The 21,896-nt window shown below is 40.7% G+C and overlaps 1 protein-coding gene across 1 annotated transcript in view; it reads left to right on the top strand.

Moving 5' to 3' along the window:
• DHX15 (DEAH-box helicase 15) overlaps nucleotides 1–850 on the top strand; it is a 54,334-nt gene extending 53,484 nt beyond the window's left edge. Inside the window, exon 14 of the mRNA XM_055588153.1 lies at nucleotides 283–850. Coding sequence (XP_055444128.1) covers nucleotides 283–400 — 118 coding nt within the window. The 3' untranslated portion in view covers nucleotides 401–850. The remainder of the gene's footprint in view (nucleotides 1–282) is intronic.
• Nucleotides 851–21,896: the final 21,046 nt, after the last annotated feature.

Raw genomic sequence — 21,896 nt, 5'->3', positions numbered from 1 at the left:
TGTAAAAGAAAGGGGTATTTTTTTTTACAAGAATTTATCTTGAGTGGTTTTTTGTTTTGTTTTTCAAGTTTATGAAAAGTCCACCATCAGAAAATCTGCAGCTTACTAAGAAGCGCACATTTCTAAAAGTGGTGTTTATAAGGATTAGGCATTTGTACTTTTAACATTGGCTTGGATTATAGGTTTGCATTTATCAGTGTATTAATGAATAATGCCTATCCTGTCTGAAGCTCCAGTACTCTAATTGTTAATTTGGTGATTTTTTCCCCTCCTTCTGGACAGGTTGGTGAAAATTGCCCCTCAATATTATGACATGAGCAATTTCCCACAGTGTGAAGCAAAGAGACAGTTGGACCGCATCATTGCCAAACTGCAATCCAAGGAATATTCACAGTACTGAAATTCAATGCTTAGAACTGAAATTATTCAGAGGACAGCTTTAAAAGATGAACGAACTGAAAAGTTCAAGTTGTGCTCTTCATGTTGGTTCAATAATGGCCTTTATTTGAAAGCTTTTTAATTTTTCTTTACAGTAAATATTCCATTCTGATTTCATAAATTAAACATTTATGCCTCCCTTTTGTGTTGACACTGTAGCTCATACTGGAAAAGTCGATCAATGTTTTGCAGTTTATTGAAAGTAGTTCTATATATAACAATGTTATAAGCATTTCTTTAGAAATGGTTGAAAATGCTTCTAAAATGTGATTATCGACCATGGTATGCATGATCGTTGTAATTGTTGACATTCCTTTTAGAAGTTGTGAAATGTTACAACTTGTGCTTATGTAGACACAATCTTCTGTCTCGGTACAGAGGCACTGACTTCAATAAAGTCTATTTATACTAATTTCGGCCACAGCACTTTAATATTTTTGTTCTAGTCTAAGTATGGCTTCTTTTCTTCCCAAGTGTGGGGCTTTTTTTTGTTTGTTTCCTTAAATTGTAAGGTACTATGACTCCATATTCAGCATCTTTCCACAGGGGCTGCTCTTGAATGTAGTCTTTAAAGTGGTATGTTTTAAAGAACATACTGTAGCACTTTGTTAGGTTAATTAGGATATGATCTAGTGGGATGAAGTATGTCATTTTTAACTCAGAATTGGATCCCCAAAGACAGAGTAATGATAGTTTTCATCATAAAGTTCATTCTATAAGACTGATTATTTTGTTACCAAATTTTTAGCAGATCTTTTTGTTTTACTTAGACATTCTATGTACTCTAGTCACTGAAACAAATGTTTGTGTTAAATAGACAATAGGAAGTGATCTTGTAGATCTTGGTCAGTTTATTGAATTCTTAATGTTGGATGTTTTGTGCAGTGTACAAAGTCATTAGTATAGTGTGTTAAAATGTGAATTTCCTTCCCTGTGACAGGCATAGACTATTTTATCTACAAATGACCCCTCAGAGGGTAGGTGTGACCATCTTTAGGGTCAGGTGTATTCTTCAGGGTGAGTCCTATCAAAGGGTCCCTAGTAAATCAGTTCCTTATACTTAAAGCATGCATACTGTACTCATTAATGCCCGGACTCAACTCTTCTACTTTTCCCACTCATTACAAATATTAAATGTTAAAGTAAATTGTAGGTGTACATAGTTGGAATTTAAATACTACTTTGAGGCATATATCTAGTATGGTTTAAGGGAATTAATTGGGAAAGTTAAGAGTTTTTCACACTACTGGGATATTTCTATTAAGTGCCTAGTTTTGTTCCTATGGAGTAATCTATGTGCTGAAATAATATTTTAGGTTTTGTTTAAATTTGTTTAAATTTTTCCTGGGTTTAACTGTTGGCAACATTATATGCTTATGTTGTCTGTTAATCAAATTATACCACAGTATACAGTTGGTAAATCAGTTGCATATCTTTATAAATCTATCTGATTTTATAATAGATAGGTTTCTAGTGTATGTACTGTTTAACCTTGTGCTTTTTAAAATCGGGAGTTTGACCATTATGTTTTCTTACAGAGACAAGTTATAGAGCAATGTGTAGAACAGTGTTGGTTATTTATTTGGCAGAGTTTCTAGGAATGGCTCGTATTCTTTGTATCGTATAAGTGGTGAATATGTGTTGGTAGTGGCTACATGGAATCATTAGAGCAAACTGAGTTTTTATTCTTTATTGTCATGCCTACCAAAAGATTAAAATTCCCCCCATAATATTCAGAAAAATCTTTTTTGAAGATTTCTTAAGAGATCTCCTTATCTCTTAAAATAGTAAAATAGAACTATTTTTTGTTGTGAATATAGTTCTCAGTATCTGTGAGGGATTGGTTCTAGGGCCCATTGTGGATAACCAAAATCCATGGTTGCTCAAGTCCCTTGTATTAAATGGCATGATACAGTTGGCCCTCTGTTAACCCAGGTCCTACATCCCTGGATTCAACCAACAGTGGATTCAGAACCCCTAGATACAGTGCAGACTGTGTAGCATAAGGAAGCAAGACCAGCAGCAAATGGAGCCTTTGCTTGTAAATGGTGAGGGAATTAAGACAGCTTGGGTATAGGACAGGATAAAATAAACATAACCCTGTAATCAATCCATTTAGCTAGAATCCCCCAAAATAAAAGCTATATGATTTAGTCCTAGGATTTTTAGGTTTGTAAGGTACCTGCAAACAATTGCACTTCCCTTCTCAATAATTTTAACAGCCATCCCTTCTGCTCAGATACTTTAGAGACACCATTACTTTAGAAGACATCTTAATAGTTGTGTTTGAAATGCTGAGCTGAATACTGTTTCTTTGTAACTTTTTAATTCTTCTAGAGTAAAGTTTGGCACCCCACTCCAGTACTCTTGCCTGGAAAATCCCATGGACGGAGGAGCCTGGTAAGCTGTAGTCCATGGGGTCACTAGGAGTCGGACATGACTAAGCGACTTCACTTTCACTTTTCACTTTCATGTATTGGAGAAGGAAATGGCAACCCACTCCAGTGTTCTTGCCTGGAGAATCCCAGGGACAGGGGAGCCTGGTGGGCTGCCGTCTATGGGGTCGCACAGAGTCGGACATGCCTGAAGCGACTCAGCAGCAGCAGCAGAGTAAAGTTAAATATGTCTGGCTGTTCTGCATGATGCCATTTAGTTATTTGAGTTAACTGTCATCTTTATTATTTTGACTGAATAGTCTGTTTCCCCTGAGCTGCCGTCTTTGAACAGCTTTGAACATTCCTGCTTAACTTCTGCTAGGTGTTTCCTGGATTATAGTCAGTACTATGGTCTAAACTGGGCAGAGTGTAATGGAATCTGTATTTTCCAGGGGACCAGACATGCTATTGCTTCCGTTAATGCAACTTAAGATTGTTACCCTTTCATGCAACCATAACCTTCTAGCTTCCGTGAATCTCACTATAAATTTACGGTGTCTAGTTATTACATGATAGTTTTGGATGTGGCTCAGGGTTCACAATGTTAGTATTTGGAGACCTCACCCCACGTTAAATGCATTTATAGCCCATTAAATAACCTTTTAAGGTTAGACATTTTAAAAATTGCTTCTTAAATACTGCTATCAGTCATATGCTAAGTTTAACCCAAATCTGGGAGTTACTTGTATTTGGCAAGTTTCTTGCATTCTTTTAATGTGTGGGCCTATTTTATTCTGTTTGAAAAGATGCTGGGTTTTTTGTGTGTGTGGAGTCTTTATTTATAATTAAAAATAGACTGTAGTAAGTGGAACCAGATTGAGAATTCAAGATAAAAATGGGAAGACTACATTTATAACTTTTTTTTTTAACATTTCTCCGTAGTAGACATTTTTGTGGTATTCCTTCAGAGAATTTCTATATTAATTGCTTAGTAATACTGATCATGTTCATTTTGTTAAGTACCAACTCTGGAAGGCATTGTGTGAGTCTATAAAAATAGATTGGTAATTCAGATGTCTCAAATAATGGTTTGGTTGGAGTTTTAAAAATGTGTTCAAAGATCTGTAATATAAAAGCAAGGTATAATGAATATGGTAAAGATGAAAGAGCTAATAGGTATCAGAAAGAAAAGATGGTTTAAGGATTAGTTGAGTATTGAGGAAAGAGAGGTAAATAAGCAGCCTAGTAAGTTAAATGGTTAAGTGTGAGTCACTGGAAGTGGTGAAGGCCTGGGATAGATAAACTCACATCCCTGGCTTTGTCTTGGACAGTGCCTTAATGATATTTTAAATCAAGCTGGAAATTCAAATTTATATGCTAAATCTCTCTTTCAGAAGTTTTAGATTTTTTTTTTTTTTTTTCCCCACTCAAAGCTGGGTTCTAGGAAGCCATTCATAACTTTGGGGTTAATAATCAAAACTTTGTGGTGGACATTTCGTTGTGTGTCAGACAAATACTAGGATTTCAACAGGCACTGAGTATTTCGTAGACAGATTTACATACAGTAAGTTTTCTTTTTTAGGTGTAGTTTGATGAAGCTTAACAACTCGATGCAGTTGTATAACCATCACCACAATCAATACTCGACACTTGGATCACTCCCAACGTGTTCCCCCCTGTCCCTTTGTTCACTAATCCCCTTACTCAACTCCCCAAGAGTTCTGCAAACCAACAGACTTTCTGTCCTTTTAGTTTATTAGCCTTTTCCAAAAGGTCATAAACTGGTTGCCGTTTTGGAGCCTGGCAGGCTACAAGTCCATGGGGTCGCAAAGAGTGGTATACAACATTAACACTCTCCTTCATTGGGCATAATGTTCTTAAGGTTCATTCATGTTGCGTATATTAGTATATTCAGTAGTCCCTTATGTATGTATCATATTCGTTTATGCATTCACCTGTTGCTGGAATGTTGGGTTATTTCCAGCCTTTGTATTGTGAGTAAAGCTATTTGCAAATAGGTATTTGTATGGCTGTGTGTGTGTGTGTGCTGAGTTGCTTCAGTCGTGTCCAGTTCTTTGTGATCCCATGAACTGTAGCCCACCAGGCTCCTCTCTCCATGGAGATTCTCCAGGCAAGAATACTGGAGTGGGTTTGCCATGCCCTCCTTCAGGGGATCTTCCCAACCCAGGGATCAAACCTGTGTCTCTTAGGTCTCCTGCATTGGCAGGTGGGTTCTTTACCACTAGCGCCACAAGGGAAAGTTTTACCTAGGAAACACTGCTAGGTTGTATGGTTAAGTGCATGGTTAATTTTATGAGAAACTGCTAAGCAGTTTTTCAAAGTGCTTATGCTGTTTTGCTATCCTACCATCAATGTGTGTTGTTCTGCATTCTTGTGTTTTGTAATTACCCATTTTTATTTTAAATTTTAGCCATTTAGGTGGGTATGGTAATCCCTGTTTGTGGTTTCCATTTGCATTCCACTAGCAACCAGTCTTTGGAGAAGTTGAGTATCTTTCTACATGCCTATTTGCCATTCATGGGTCTCCCCAGGTGGTACAAATGGTAAATATCCACCTGCCAGCGCAGGAGACGCAAATGCAATCCTTGGGTCGAGACTATCCCCTGGAGTAAGAATGATAAACAGTATTCTTGCCTGGAAAATTGGCATGGACAGAGGAGCGTGGTGACCAGCAATCCGTGGGATCACAGAGAGTCAGATGCAACTGAGCACACACACGTTTGCCTTTCGTATCTGGTGAAATGATTGGTTACATCATTAGTTCTTTTTATAACTAAATTTATTGAGTTTGAGTTTTTTACATATTCTGGATCCAAGTTCTTGATGAGGTATATAATTTACATGTTTTCCAAGCCTATTAACTTCTCTTATGTTAAGAGTTTCTTTTGAAAATCAGCAGAACTTGTAAATATTGTCAAACACACACACACACACACACACACACACACACACGCACACACACACCCCCCCGCACACACACCCCCTGCCATTTATCCTCTTCTTTTCTTCTTTTCATGATTTGCGCTCTTGGCATTCGGGGCCAGTTTCGACGGTGTATTAAGAAGGGAACAGTGAGTATTCCGTCTTGACTGGAGCATGATGTCTGTACTATAGTGTGAGGACAGATGAGTCTATCTATGAATTTAGGTTGGGAGGGCTTCGAAGGCTAGGTTAAAAGTGGATCCAAGTTCATTATAGAGGATAGATTGGAAGTGGTGGGAGACACTGAAACCACTTAGAAAATAATATAATCCAAGTAAGAAGATAGAACCCAAACAGAAGAATAAGAGTGAAAGAGCACAAGATAAGGTAATGAGCTGGTTTAGGGACTTCCCTGACCGTGCTTCCACTGTGTTAAGACTGTGCTCCCACTGCATGGGGCTTCAATTTGATCCCTTGTGGAACTAAGATCTCAAATACCATGTGGTATACCCCTGTATCCCCCAAAAAGCTGGTTTAGGGTACAAGTGAATGAAATGGCTTGGTGTGCCAACTGGATCTCAGCTTCATTCAGGTCATTTTATTGAGATCCCAGTTGCTACCTAAAGAGAGAAATGGCAAAGATTGCAAGTACAGAACATTTGATCAAAGAGCTGGGGAGTGAGAGAAGAAGAAATAAAACAGCTTGGATAGTGCAGTTACAGGTAGATAAGATTTGGGAATCTACAAAGTTGTTGGATTCACCAGTTTACATACATTTAAGGTAAAGACTGTGAACTGGTAGCCACAAGAGCCAGATTTTCGCCTGCTCGTCTGTTTTGTGTGACCTTCTAGTATTTGAAACCAGCTAGAGCCATTGTTCAGAAAGGTTTTTCAAAATATTCTGAAGTGAGGCAAGGACAGGCCCACCTGAGGTTTAGCCTGGCACTCAGTAATCTGCAATGGGGTTGTGGCTGTTCCCTGTAGGAAAACACATTTTCTGTCATTTGCATGCCCCACCTGGCCTCTGTTAGTCATTGTTGAATGAGAGAGTTTTTTGAATTAAGAATTATTTCCAAACCAAAGTGAATCATATTCCCTCCTACATATTCACAGCAAACTGCTTTTCCCCGTCTTTTGGAGCCATTATGATGGTCTTTCCCATTTCTCTCCTTGGAGTCTCGAGTATTTCAAGGCTGTTTTTCTCTGATGTACTGTGAGTTCCTAAAGGTTGAGCTCCTTGTCACATGTCACTGTCCCTGGTACCTAACGCTAGGCCTGGTATGCAGTAAGGTATCAGCAGATATTTTAAAAATCTAATCGCTGTGGCTTTCTCATGTTTGCATTGTTCCTTCCTCACTGGTGGTGGGGGAACTTCTAGACTGCCTTCTCCTTTTTTAATCACCAGGCTAGAAATCCAGTTGTCCAAGGAATTTGGGCTGGGGAATATGGTGCAATGAGCTGATTGGGTTTGAAATAACTGGATGTGACTTAACCTAAACTGTTCCCTCATTTTTCAGGGGAGAACTGGTTATAATACTTCGCCAAAGGGTTGGGTTAACTAAATGAAATGCCTGTAAGGAGCAGCTTTTCCTATTCCATTGCTGTTAATACAACTATAATTGGATATTTTGTGGGTCCTGAGTAAAGCTCCATTCTTGACTTGAACTCTGAAATATTTATTGTGATCACCTTCCAGAGGTCTGTCTTGCTTAGTCCCTGACTCTTAGGATTCTTAAAATCACTTGGAAGGAGATTCCCCTGTGTAAACATTGATACTACTGTGAATATAACAAGAAGATGTAAGTAACACGAATGTTCTCTTCTTATATGCCAGAGGATGTTTGCAGGGAAGTAGCCTGAAAGAATGCATTGAATGTTTTGAAAGAAATCACAAACTTTTCATGGACAGTCCACATTATATTTAATAATGCAGTGTCCATGTAGTGTTTCCGATCCTGTGCTGTCATCTGCTGAAGTCAGTATCTGATTACAAATAAATGACCAATGTATTCGTCTACAAGAGAACTTGAGGATGTCGTGCACCGTGAACAAATGCAGTTGAAATGTGCAGGGAAAGGCCTTATTTGTTTTGATCTTCCTTTTTTTAGTCTCTTGACAGGGTTTAGGCACAGCCAGGCAAGTAGGAGACAGGTGTTTAGACTTAAAGAAGACTTTTTGAACTGTTAGGCAGAAACCAGTTTTTCTTCTGTAGCATTTCCCCCCAGTCCCATAAGGGAAGAGAGGAAAATAATATTTAAATGTATAAGTAAGGAAATTAGTTTATTTTGTATTAAAATTAATACTCATAGCTTTTGTATATGTCTTATATTTAAAGAATCATCTTTTAAAAACATAATTGTGAAAGGGAATACTGTGTCTTTCACCAAATTCATCTTATTAGTAAATACAAATTTTATCACCATGTTCTTATGTGTTATTAAATTATGTCTGAACAATATAGCTGAACAAAGACCTAGTAGTGGTCTAAAAGTTTTCCAGGGCCATTGGGTTTCCCACAGATCCTCTTAAGTCTGCTAGATTTATTTTTTCAGTTAGGGTTTTAAGTTTAGTTTTGCTATTTATTTACAAATAGAAAACTTTAAAAACAGGTAAGTGACAGTTACTCATTTCTCCCTGTCTCCTTTTTTACTTCCAAGTCCTTATGTAGTTTCTAAATGTGTCATTGCAATCTTTATTTATTTATTTTACTGTTCTGAACTAAGACTTTTGAGATAAGTCCTACGTGATGAGGATACCGTGAATCCTAGTGCGGGGTTGGGGATAGGGGTTAAGAAATACAGTGACAGGCTATGAAATAGTGTTGTCATAACTTATCAGTGGCTAGTAAATAGGGTAGTTGCCGTCTGACACCATTTTGAGTGAAGGCAGCTTAATTGCATTGCTTCTGTTTAGATAAGCATTTAGAATCTACTGTCAAAGGTATGAATGCTGTGCTTAAAGTATTTCTATTATAAAAGATTTGATTTCTTAAGTGATTTTTCTAAGTTCCACTTTACATCACAAGTTATTTGGAGAGTGTCTTTCACTGTATGTGTATGTGGAGAAACACTGCTTACAAATGTATGTAAATCTGGTGACTAAAATATTGAAAATTTTGCAAATGCATGATTGATAGTTGGTGATTTAAACTCATGTGTTACCTGTCGATCCCCTTCCCCTGCCGGCCAAAGAAAAAGAATCCTGTGAAAAAACAATTAAACCTTTTGATAAGAATTTGTAATTTTTTAGTTGTGTTATTTTTACTTGGAGGAAACTCCCTGTTGAATGAAGATTCTATTCTAGTTTCTAGGCAGATACATTCATGCTTTCCAGCCTCATTGCTTTCTGCAGCATAAACAATAAACACTTAAAACTACTAGGCATTTACCAGGATACTCATAGAGGCAATCTGCAGCTATTTGAGCTAATTTTTGCATGCTTTGTGAATTCAGATTTTCTACTAAGTTGAAAATCCACTTTGGTTTGCAGTAGTGATGGGTTTTATCCTCTGATGATTAAACCTTTTCGATTTTTGAAAGAGAGGAGTTTTAACCTTAGCAGTCATGTAGCACTTGAAAATTCAAAAGAAGAATTTGACTCTTGACTCTTAAAATGATACTGTGTGTTTTGTTTTTGTGGAATGGGAGGGCCAAATAGATAGTTACTTTCTGTTGCAATTGTAACAGCTGTCAAAATCAGGAAACGCTAGAAAGGACCTCAAAAGTCATTGATTCTAAACCCTCATTTTCAGAGAAAATCAAGGCCCTGAGGTAACCAAGTTTGCCTCAAGGGTATTCAGTTTGTTATTTTCTTTTCTCATTCCAAGTGAGGGCTTCCCCCTACATGCAGTTATATACATGCTGGTTTTATTTTTATAATTCCTTTTGATTTTTTTGCTTTTCCCAAACAAAAATTGTTTTTAAGCTATGCCTGTGGCATTAAGAGAACTTGGATGACAGTTACTAAAACATTTTGTGTGTTTGTTATTTTAGTAATTTCATAATGGAGGTAGTTTCAAACCTTTGATAATTTCAGGCTGGTTTTTTTCTAATTATTTGATTAGCATCTCATAGGGACGTGAAATCTCCATCCTTTATAACTGAAGATGGAGTTACTTCCTTTCCAACTTTCAGATAATGCGTATCTTCTTTTCTTTTTACTTAAGGAAAAAATCTGAAACTCGGGAAGAAAAACTCATTTCCAACATATTTTGATTTGCCCTACCATTTTGAACACTACTTTTTTATGTACCAAGTAGTATACTAATTAAGCACTTAAACTAAATTTATGGATCATTCACCAAAGCCCAGCCAAGGAGAATAAGGTGCTATGAGGTTATGTAACCTGCCCAAGATTTCAAACCTAATAAGGGAGAGCTGAGTTTTAAACCTTGAAAGTGGAGGTGAAAGGTAGGGAGAGCAGGCCCCAATGTCTTATCTCTACCACATTGTTATTTCTCTTTAACATCTTACCCTACCCCCAGCCGGTGCAAAATTAAGCTTCCTTGTCTTAGCTGTGCCACTTGAGACCTACATTTTTGGAGGCCAGGATTTAATGTAAATCACAGTTGTGCTCCATCCCTTAGTCCCAATTTCTCTTGTCCTTGTCTTGCCAAATTTGTCAAATGTCAAAGCTACCTACTCACACAAGCTTTACTTGAGTTGTCAGTCACTTTGTTTCATCCCAGCCCCATCTTGGGGATTTCCCCCTTTCCTCCTAAACTTGGTTATGCACTGAAAAAGATGTCATTAAAGTACTTTTCTTCTGCATTCCCAGGTGTTCTTTTGCAGGAAGCTTTCCAGTTTCTCTAGAATTGCTTCATATATAGAAATTGGCCACTCCCCTTTAGTCTTTAAATCAAGAGAGGATTAAGGTCATACCACTGTTTGAGCAAATGTAGAAAAGATATTTATGAGCGTTCCCTGACATACTGACATACTTGGGCCAGCCGATTTTCTGTCCTTTAGAAAATCTTACTTGAATTCTGTTGGCATAATTAAGTGGAGTTGATAAACCATCTCTATTTTCCTTTGCCCCATAAGCCTGATACCCAGTGGTCAAGGTTTGAGACCAAAATACTTCCTTGCTAGGATTAACTAAGAAACGTGGAAATTGTTCTTAGCTTCCTGCCTCACACATTCATCTTCAGAGTAGATGAGGTGGCTGAGATTCTAAGCCAAGTGGCCAGACCCAGAGAGCCACCTGGTTCTGGAGATGCAGCTAAGCAGTCCCTTCACAGAGGGGTTGTCTTGAGGAGACAAGGATTTTAACCACTTCCTTGTTTGGGGTTCTTGTTACTTGACTGTTGAACCTTTGTTCATTCTCTCATCTTTTGGGGAGGGATAAAGTGGAGTTTCATCTTTCACCCAGGTGTCAGACTCAAGTCAAACTTTAAGGCAAAAATCATATAGTCCAAATTAGATCTCTCCAAGTTATCCTGTTAGAAATGCACGCTGAGGGACTTGCCTGGTGGTCCAGTAGTTAAGATTTCATCCTTCAGTGTCGGTAGGGTCAGGGAGCTAGGATTCCACATGCCTCCTGGCCAAAAAACCAAAACAGAAGCAATATTGTTAACAAATTCATTAAAAGACTTAAAAAGAAATGCGTGCTGGGCTATTTCAAGGAGAAATATTGACCAGTTTTTCCTACAATATTGAAAGATCACCATTTTTAAGCTGAGAATTGATATGGTTGGCCTTCATTCAGGGGCCATTTATAAAACAGTATCAGAATAAAATGAGAATCTCATTATCAAAGACATACTTCAAGAGGCAAACACTTCTTGAGATGGGCAGACACCTCTTGAGGTGAGCAACACTTTCCATTTCATCTGTTCCAGGTACTTTGACTCAGAATAATGGGCTGACTTGCCCAGACTGTTTGTTCTGGGTTTTCTCTGTTTTTGTTGGTATTTACTGATGGCTTATCATTGAATTATCACATTTAATTAATTAATTTTTACCTTGGATATTGTGAGAATTGAGTAATCATTGTGATGAAAGCTTTGTAAGATCCTTGGATAGTCATTAATGTGGAGCCCTATACGAAGGTCACAGGACAAAAATCTCTGAAACTGACCGAGCCCCATAGCAACTATTGCCATAATTTAATGTACGTGCTCAGTTGCGTCTGACTATTTTGTGACCCCATAGACTAGCCCATCAGGCTCCTCTGTCTGTGGAATTTCCTAGGCAAGAATACTGGAGTGGGTTGCCATGCCCTCCTCCAGGGACTCTTCCCAGCCCAGGGATGAAAAGCGCTTCTTGAGCCTCCTGCATTGGCATGTAGATTCTTTACCAGTGAGCCACCTGAAAAGCCCCAGTCATTAATGTGATTCTCCAGATATTTCTGGTTCTAGTCAGGTGGTAGTTTTTTTCATCCCCCTTGGAGTTAGGTTTGGCCATGTGAACAAAACTTGGTCTCTTTAGGCCAGGGCAGAAGTGCGACTGGAAGCTGTTAAGAGCACAGTCAATGTGTGAGTCCATTTCCCTCTGCCACGGCCCTGATCTAGGATGAGGCCACATGAAACAAAGCTCCCAGCTGATCCCAGATGCAGATGAGCAAGAATGAAACCTGTGTGTGTAAAAGCCACTGGGGTATGGGGACTCCCTGTAATTACAATATAATTTAGCTCCTGCTTGTATCCATACAAAACTTCCAGGTCTTATTTTTACTGGGGAAAATCTGTTTCTTTTACTCTAACCTTTGCTTTCAGTTGCTATTGTTCACTAAAAGGATGCTGTCTACAGAATGGCCTACCTCAGGGAACCCTGCCCCTCTACCTGAATGTTGACACATCCCCTCCCTAAGGCTAGCCATTCCAGGAGATATTTGCAAGATTAATTGCCTTTTTTTAAGAAAAACTTGACTTCCTCACCTTCTCTCCCTTTCTGTTCTATAAAAGAAACTGACATCTAGACCCCATAAGATGGTTATTTTGAGACATTAGTCTGCCATCTTCTTGGTCTGCCAGCTTTATAAATAAAGTTGTTATTCCTTGTCTCAACACCCGACTTTTTGGCCCGTTGTGCAGCGAGCAGAGTGAGCTTGGATACAGTCACCTGTGAGACTGTGCAGTTTGATGCACAAGCCTAATCCAGTCAACAAGGCTTACGGTGAAGCCTTGTGATGGTATTTAACAAACTTCTGAACTCCTAACAGGAAAAGCTAGCTCCAGAATCCTTCAAGGATATATTTGAATCATGCCCTATGTCTACTAACTGAGCATGACCATTCATGGGAAAGGTGGAGAACTCCTATTTAGTGAGGCCCCTCTCTGTTCCTGCTAGTGTGCTAGACTGATCTGCACAAATGAACACATTGAGTCCCAACAACAACACTGAGAAGAACCCTGAGCATTATTCCTATTGCTCAATATAGACAGTAAGTCTGAGAGATAATGAATGGCTTGGGTCACATAAGCAGGTGATAAAATTGTTTTTGAGAGTACAGAAGGCTACTTTAATGTACAATGACAATTTCAGCTTTGTTGTTGTAGTTCAGTCTCTGTCGCGTGACTCTTTGTGACCCCATAGACTGCAGCCAGTCAGTCTTCCCTATCCTTCACCATCTCCCAGAGCTTGCTCAAACTCCATTTAGTCAGTGATGCCATCCAACCATCTTGTCGTCTGTTCTCCCCTTCTCCTCCTGCCTTCAATCTTTCCCAGCATCAGGGTCTTTTCCAATGAGTTGACTCTTCCCATCAGGTGACCAGAGTATTGGCGCTTCAGCTTCAGCATGAGTCCTTCCAGTGAACATTCAGGGCTGATTTCCTTTAGGATTGACTGATTTGATCTTGGAGTCAAAGTGATTCTCTAGAGGCTTCTCCAACACCAAAGTGTGAAAGCATCAATTCTTTGGCACTCAGCCTTCTCTGTGGTCCCAGCTCTCACATCTGTACATGACTGTTGGAAAAACCGTAGCTTTGACTCTACGGGCTTTTGTTGACAAAGTGATTCTCTGCTTTTTAATATGCTGTCTAGGTTTGTCGTTGCTTTTTTTTCAAGGTGGAAGAAGTGCTTCCCCATCTATTTGCCATGAACTGGTGGGACTGGATGTCATGATCTTAGTGTTTTGAACATTGAGTTTTAAGCCAGCTTTTTCGCTCTCCTCCTCCACCTTCAAGAGGTTCTTTAGTTCCTCTTTGCTTATAAGGGTGGTGTCATCTGCCTGTCTGAGGTTATTGATATTTCTCCTGGCAATCTTGAGTCCAGCTTGTGCTTCACGCAGCCCAGCATTTTGAATTTTGCATGATGTACTCTGCATATAAGTTAAATAAGCAGAGTGACAATATACAACCTTAAACTCTAGGTTTAAGCCTAAATTTCAGCTTAAACCTAGAAATTGGCTAGGAGTACCTACTTACCCAAGTCTAGTTGCTCAGCTTAAGGGTTAATTACTGTTATTCTGGATTTAAAAGGGAAAATGTAAGTCTCTCCACAGCATCTTGACCTTTCTCACTGACCTTTTCAAAAAGTCACCCTGAGGTAAAGGTCAACATAACAAGGCCCTAAGGGCCACCCTTGGAATTTGGGACTCCTAGATGGGTGGGACTGTTGGCTAGACTCTGATTTTATCACAGTCTCTTTTTATTGCTTATTTTCTTCATTTAAATTACTATATCTTTCCAAGAGAGTTCCCGAAAAGCATCTATTTCTGCTTTATTGTCTATGCCAAAGCCTTTGACTGTGTAGATCACAATAAACTGTGGAAAATTCTGAAAGAGATGGGAATACCAGACCACCTGACCTGCCTCTTGAGAAACCTATATGCAGGTCAGGAAGCAACAGGTAGAACTGGACATGGAACAACAGAGTGGTTCCAAATAGGAAAAAGAGTACGTCAAGGCTGTATATTGTCACCCTGCTTATTTAACTTATACGCAGAGAACATCATGAGAAACGCTGGGCTGAAAGAACCACAATCTGGAATCAAGATTGCTGGGAGAAATATCAATAACCTCAGATATGCAGATAACACTACCCTTATAGCAGAAAGTGAAGAAGAACTAAAGAGCCTCTTGATGAAAGTGGGAGTGGAAAAGTTGGCTTAAAGCTCAACATTCAGAAAACTAAGATCATGGCATCTGGTCCCATCACTTCATGGCAAATACATAGGGAAACAGTGGCTGACTTTATTTTTTTGGGCTCCAAAATCACTGCAGATGGTGATTGCAGCCATGAAATTAAAAGACACTCCTTGGAAGGAAAGTTATGACCAACCTAGACAGCATATTAAAAAGCAGAGACATTACTTTGTCAACAAACATCCATGTAGTCAAGGCTATGGTTTTTCCAGTGGTCATGTATGGATGTGAGAGTTGGACTATAAAGAAACCTGAGCGCCAAAGAATTGATGCTTTTGAACTGTGGTGTTGGAGAAGACTCTTGAGAGTCCCTTGGACTGCAAAGAAATCCAACCAGTCCATCCTAAAGGAGATCAGTCCTGGGTGTTCATTGGAAGGACTGATGTTGAAGCTGAAACTCCAATATTTTGGCCGCCTGATGCAAAGAGCTGACTCATTTGAAAAGACCCTGATTCTGGGAAAGATTGAGGGCAGGAGAAGGGGATGACAGAGGTTGAGATGGTTGGATGGCATCACCGACTCAGTGGACATGGGTTTGGATGGACTCCGGGAGTTGGTGATGGACAGGGAGGCCTGGCGTGCTGTGGTTCATGGGGTCGCAGAGTCAGACACGACTGAGTGGCTGAACTGAACTGAACTGAGAAGATCAGGTTATCCTGGATTATTTGGTGTGTCCACTAAAACCATAAGAGTCCTTATACAAAGGAGGCAGAAGGGTCACAGAACAATAGATTTAATGACTGAGCCAGATGGAGTTTGGAGTGATTTGAGGAAGGAGCCAGAAGCCGGGGAATGCAGGCAGCTTCTAGAAGCTAGAGGAGTCCAAGGAACAGGTTTTCCCCTGGAACCTACAGAAGGGATACAGATCTGGTGATGCTTTGATTTTAGCCTGTTAAGATTCACTTTGAACTTTTGACCTCTAGAACTGTAAGATGATAATGTGTTTCAGGGAGGATGGGGGTGGGGGGGTTTGTTTTTAATATTTATTATTTATTTGCCAGAATCAGGCCTTATCTATGGCATGCAGGATCCTTACTGTGGCTCATGGGCTTAGTTGCCCTGTGGCACTTGGGATCTTGTTCCCCGACCAGGAACCAAACCCATGTCCCCCTCATGGCGAGGCAGACTCCCAACCACTGGACCACCAATGAAGTCCCAGTAATGTGTTTTAATTTTACTAATTTTGTAGTAATTTGTTACAACAGCAATAGGAAACTAATACAACCATCATCACATGCTTTATGTAAAAGCTATTAATCAATATAATAATGTCTTCTTGTTCCTTCTTGCTAAAATGCCCTTCCACCAGTTACCTGCCTGGGTTTCTCCTCCACCTTCTGCACCTTCCTGGGTCTCTACTCATATGCCACCTGCCCAGAGAGGTCTATTTTAAATTATACCCTCTTATTACTGTATCTCCCCTTTCCTTGCTTTATTTTTCTTCATAGCACTGATAACCTGACAATATATACATTCAAATGTATAATTTATTTATATATGAGAGCAGAAGCTTGTTTTGTTCACTTTACCTGGCACAAAGTAGGGACTCCATGAAACAGTTGTTGAATGAAGGAATGAAGGGAAGATCATGCTTATGATATGAATCCTCTCAAGGGCTTCCTAAATGACATTCCCCATTCACTTGTATTCTTATTGTAGTTTGTGGATTTCTTCCTTGAATCTTTCCTTAAGATGAGGGTACTCTGCTTAAATCAAGTGCTTCAAACACACTGTGGGTTCCCACAAGAAATCAGCAGTAATTCTACTTTGCAAGGCTAGCAGCCTTTTAAAACCATAATCGTGGGGATTTGGGCCACTGTGCTGGGCAGAGGACAAACATGAATTTAATGGCAGGTGATCTGATGGCTCACCGGGGCTTCCCTGAAGAAGCATATTTGTTTCATTCTAATTCACCCTCACAGATCAGCAGAGCTAGGAGGGAGCCTGGGCCGGGTGGGGCATCATCTGGATTCACTCCCTACCTTTGCCATATGACTCCTGAAACATTCCCTAGGTTCTAGGGTTAAAAAAAATAGTACCACGTTCCCCACATCCCTTCTCCCACTCTAAGCTGGCCCCAAACTGCCCAGGTTTCAGCCCAATACATGACAGGTTTTATGATACCACTGGGCACAGAGTCCTGGCTGTCCTGGCTCGATGCAGAGGGAGTCAGATGGAGCGGTGGCTGTCGCAGACCTGTGGGGCACCACTTGTGCCCAGCTGTCCAGGCTGTTCCTGGTTTTCCAGCAGCAAGGTGATGGCCCCAAGAGCAGCCTTGAGCTAGTATGGGATGGCAAGTTTGCAGATAAATACTTCTGTCTCCGCTCCGCAGCTGGGGTGATTGTCAAAACATGTTTCACACTGGATAGAGCCCCAGTGCCCTTGCAGTGATGAACCTGATGGTGGCCCTTTTACCGGCTTCCTTCCTTTCCCTGACCCCACTTTCCTACCAGTATTTCCAGGAATCATCTTCCAAATAAGACACACGTACTGCATTGTCATCTCAGCGTCTGCTTTGGGGGTCTGCCACTTCCGTTCTTTCCTGCCCAAGTCCTACTCTTTTAGCTGCATCTTTCCTGTGCTCCAAGACCCAGCCTTACCTTCTCAGACCACTCCGGCCCATTCCTTACTCAGCAGTGATATCCCACCTTACATTCGGTACATATTCTCTTGTCTTGCAGCAGTTCTAATATTATCGAACATCTGATGGAGTCAGGGTGGATAGGATGGGCATATCACTCCCACTAAGACAGTGAGTTCCTGGTTGGCAGGAAGTATGTCTTTTTTTAATTTTTATAAAACATTTATTTATTTTACTTATTTGATTGTGCCCATCTTAGTGGCTGCACATGGGATCTTTGATCTTTGTGGCATGTGGGATCTAATTCCCTGACCAGGAATCAAACCTCGGGCCCCTGCACTGGGAGCAAGAGTCTTAGCTGCTGGACCACAAGGGAAGTCCTGGTACTGTGTCTTACACTTGATAATTTCCCTTTGAGCATATAGTTTTGGGCCAGATACCTAATAAGTTCTCAACAAATACTCATTCAATGATCGAAGTATTCAGAAAAGAGACTGTGATTAGAAATTTTTTAATTAGAAAAAATTTGGTTTCATATGACAGAACACCCAGCTCAAATAAGGTTAAGTAAAACGGGGACTGTTTTGGTGCGTACAGTAGAAAAATCTAGGGGTACATTGGCTTTAGGTAGGGCTGCAGCCAAAGCCCAGACAATGGCCTTGGAACTCTGTCTCTCCTCTCCTCTTGCTCCTGCTTTCCTCTCCCTGTTGGCTTTTTCAGGCTTCTCTTGGGTATGCCACCAATATCTCATCAACTTCATTGCCAGCTGTCTCAACAGAGAAGATAGTGGCTCTTCTTGGGAGCCCTGGCCTCAGGATGCATCCGCTGGGATCCTCCATCCCCATCCCGGAGCCAGTCACTGTGGCCAAGGAGGTGAAAGCCTGCTGGTTGTCTGGACAGGGGAGCTGGTAGAACATGAGGTGAGAGTGGTCAAGCCCTGCATGGCTCACGTGGCCTCTGAGTGTGAGGGGCTCCCCAGAGAAATCAGACTCTGCAGCTAGATGCTGTGACTAGGCACCTGAGCTTGTCGTGCCTGTTTCCTGATCTACAAAATAGGAATAATAACACTGGTATCTGGAATGAAGCAGAGGATTAATGAGTTAACACACCATGTGCTTAGAGCATTGCTCGATCCATGGGAAACACTCAATAAATGCTTGCTAGTATTATAGAAGCTGAATATATACATATTTGGCTGCATCACATGTTGGGATCCCAGCATGTGGGATCTTAGTTCCCCAAACAGGAATCAAACTCATACCCCCTGCATTGGAAGCATGGAGTCTTAACCACTGGACCACCATAAAATTCTCTGAATACATATTTTTGATATTGCAGCTCTCTTTCCAACAGAATCTCCATTTGGAACTCAGTTGGTTCATAAATGATGGATCTTTAAAAATGTATCCCTTCAGTGTTTTACTTTAAAACCTACATAGATCTGAGACCACCTGGCGGGACTGGTCCTAGGGGAAGGCAAGTGAGATACTTAGGGCACAAAATAAAAGGAGGTGCTCGCTGTCAGGCGCCAACCCTCTGCTTGCACAGTGTTGCCAGCAAGTCCTCTTGTAAATCTGCACCCTGGGTTCCTCGCTTGGCTCACCAGTGTTGCACCGGTCCAGGTCTGTTGGTTCAAGTTTCTTGTTGTCTGTTGTCTGCACAAGCCATACACTGAAGTCATCTCTTAACTTCTGTTTTCGGTTTCTTTAAAGACCAGCAAGAACTTGAATACACCTGAAAAGGTGAATCCTGGATTTTCACCAATTTCTCTAACACTATCTGATTGTCTGGTCCACACCAAATTCAGTAGCTTCCCTGGTGGCTCAGCGGTAGAGAATCCACCTCCAATGCAGGAGGTATAAGAGACATGGGTTCAATCCCTGGGACTGGAAGATCCCCTGGAGGAGGACATGGCAACCCACTCCAGTGTTCTTGCCTGGAGAATCCCATGGAGAGAGGAGCCTGGCGGGCTACAGTCCATAGGGTCTCAAAGATTCAGACATGACTGAAGTGACTTAGCACACATTCTTCTAGCAACTTAGGTCTCCTCAGTCACGGCAAAACATTTCAACTGGTTTTCATAGGAACAAGAACTTCTTTTTCTCACTTGTTTTTCATTAGTTTCCTACTTTGTGATATAAGTATGAAATAAAAGAAGTATAATTGGAATAGAAGGTCCCTGAGGGCAGGCCTTCTCTGTCTTACTCACCAGAGCATAGAACTGTGCCCACACATCGCAGATGCTCGAGTGTCTGTTGTTTGAATAAATTAAACTGGCATCCACAGATCTTGGAAACAAAAGATTAACTCAGTTTTTGGGAATGTGTGGGTGAACTCAAGCAGAGCAAACCAGCTCTGAGCATTTCATGGGCCCTGGGCATTGTCAGCATGCTTTACAGAGGGACTGGTTGGCCTCGGTCAGTCTGGCAAGTTAGGAAAGAAATGGTTGAACAAGAAAGCAGATACCACATTATGTGTAAATACCAAGGGGAAGAGTCTAGAAGCATCTGTTTGTTGCTCATACATAGTAGGCAGGTGCTTCCCTGGGCTGACTTCTTTCTTCTCCTCTTCTTCCAGCTCTTTACCCTCTGAAGTATCTTCCTCCTCCTCTTCAGAGCTTCTGCTTTTGAGAGTTAATAATGTATCAAGCACTGTAAGAGATATGTATTATTTCATTTAATCCCTAGTAACTCTATGGAGTTATCACTTTGCTGACAAAGGTCCGCATAGTCAAAGCTATAGTTTTTCCAGTGGTCATGTACAGATGTGAGAGCTGGACCAATAAAAAGGCTGTGAACTGAAGAATTGATGCTTTTGAACTGTGGTGTTGGAGAAGACTCTTGAGAGTCCCTTGGACAGCAAAGAGATCAAATCAGTTAGTCCTAAAGCAAATCAACCCTGAATTTTCATTGGAAAGACTGATGCTGAAGCTCCAATACTTTGGCCACCTGATGCAAAGAGGAGCTGACTCATTGGAAAAGACCCTGATGCTGGGAAAGACTGAGGGCAGGAGAAGGGGGCAACAGGATGAGATGGTTGCATGGCATCTCCGACTCAATGGACATGAGTTTGAGCAAACTCTGGGAGATAGTGGAGGACAGGGAAGCCTGGCGTGCTGCACGCAGTCCATGGAGTCCCAAAGAGTTGGACACAACTGAGAGACTCAACAACAACAACTCTATAAAAGTAATAGAATCTCCATTTGGAAAGGTTAAGACCTAGCCCACAATCACATGGTTAATACTGTAGTAAGGACTGGGTGATTCCACAGGTCTTAACTGTTCTTAACCACTTAGACATACAGTCCTTCCATCCTTCCATGCATGCATCCATCCAGCTATCCATCCTTCCCACTAATGGTGCTTGCTCTTCTCTCCAACCATGGTGCTTAGGCTCTTCGTATATGCAAGAGTTGCTTATAGACTCATGAAGGAAACTTGCATATGCTATTACAATGCAAGCTGTTAAGTAAGAAAGCAAGAGGAAATCAGCACGCTAGTGGGGAGAGGGAAGCAAGGAAGGATCATATTTCTCAATCACATAGGTGGTGCCTGATAAATATTAATTATCTGTTGATTAATTTGGCTCTGTTTGCTCCCCAGGAAAAGCATCTGCTCTCACGATGAAATGAGCATGTGGGTAAATGTAGTTTGTGAACTCAAAAGCACTTACAAATGTAAAGAAATGTGCCTGTGGTTACCTGACAGGTGACGCACCTGAAGCGATGCCTATAGGTAGTAGGTGCTAAATGCACAGGTGCTGTTATTAAAGACAAACGCCAGGGCACAGTTGGTGTGCTAGCCTTGGTAATTTAAAGGGGAAAACGTTTGTAAAATGGTGAAAATATTCTCTCCCTCCATTTTTCTATTCAGTTGCAGAGCGGTGATAAAACTGAAGCCAGAGGGGGCACATGTTTTCATGAAAATACTCCATTGCCTACAACTTTTATTTTAAGGCAGAATCTGAGGTGTATTCCCTGCTACCCACACAAACTCACCATTCACTGCTTGTCTCCCACCTATTATATGCCTAGCATATTTCATGGATTCTTCCCCTAAAGAGCTTCCTATCATTCAAGATTTTCAAGACAGAGGAAACAGGGTTCCTGTGTGACTCTGGGTGAGTTTCATAGTTTACCCAAGGCCAAAGTCTTAATTCTGACATATTTATGATTAAATATCTACCTCATTGAGGCTCTAGTGAAAATGACAGCAAATAACATACAAGAGCACTTACCTATTTTGATACCTGTCATATAGCAGTAGCTCAATAAAATTGTGTTCCAGTTATCTATTGCTCTTTTAAAAAGGACCTCAAATTCAGTGGCTTAAAACAACCATCTTACCACATTCCATGCATGGACGGTCAGGTTATTTGGAGGGAAGGCATGGAGCTCAGCTGGAGCTCCATGTGGCTGCATAGTACTCACAATAGAGGGGCTGGTTCTAAGAATGTGTCCCAAGAAACTGATGGA

This window comes from Bubalus kerabau, chromosome 7 (assembly GCF_029407905.1).
Source record: "Bubalus kerabau isolate K-KA32 ecotype Philippines breed swamp buffalo chromosome 7, PCC_UOA_SB_1v2, whole genome shotgun sequence".
Lineage (NCBI taxonomy): Eukaryota > Metazoa > Chordata > Mammalia > Artiodactyla > Bovidae > Bubalus > Bubalus kerabau.
The sequence above is the reverse complement of the archived record's forward strand: the minus strand, read 5'-3'. Positions and strand labels throughout refer to the sequence as shown.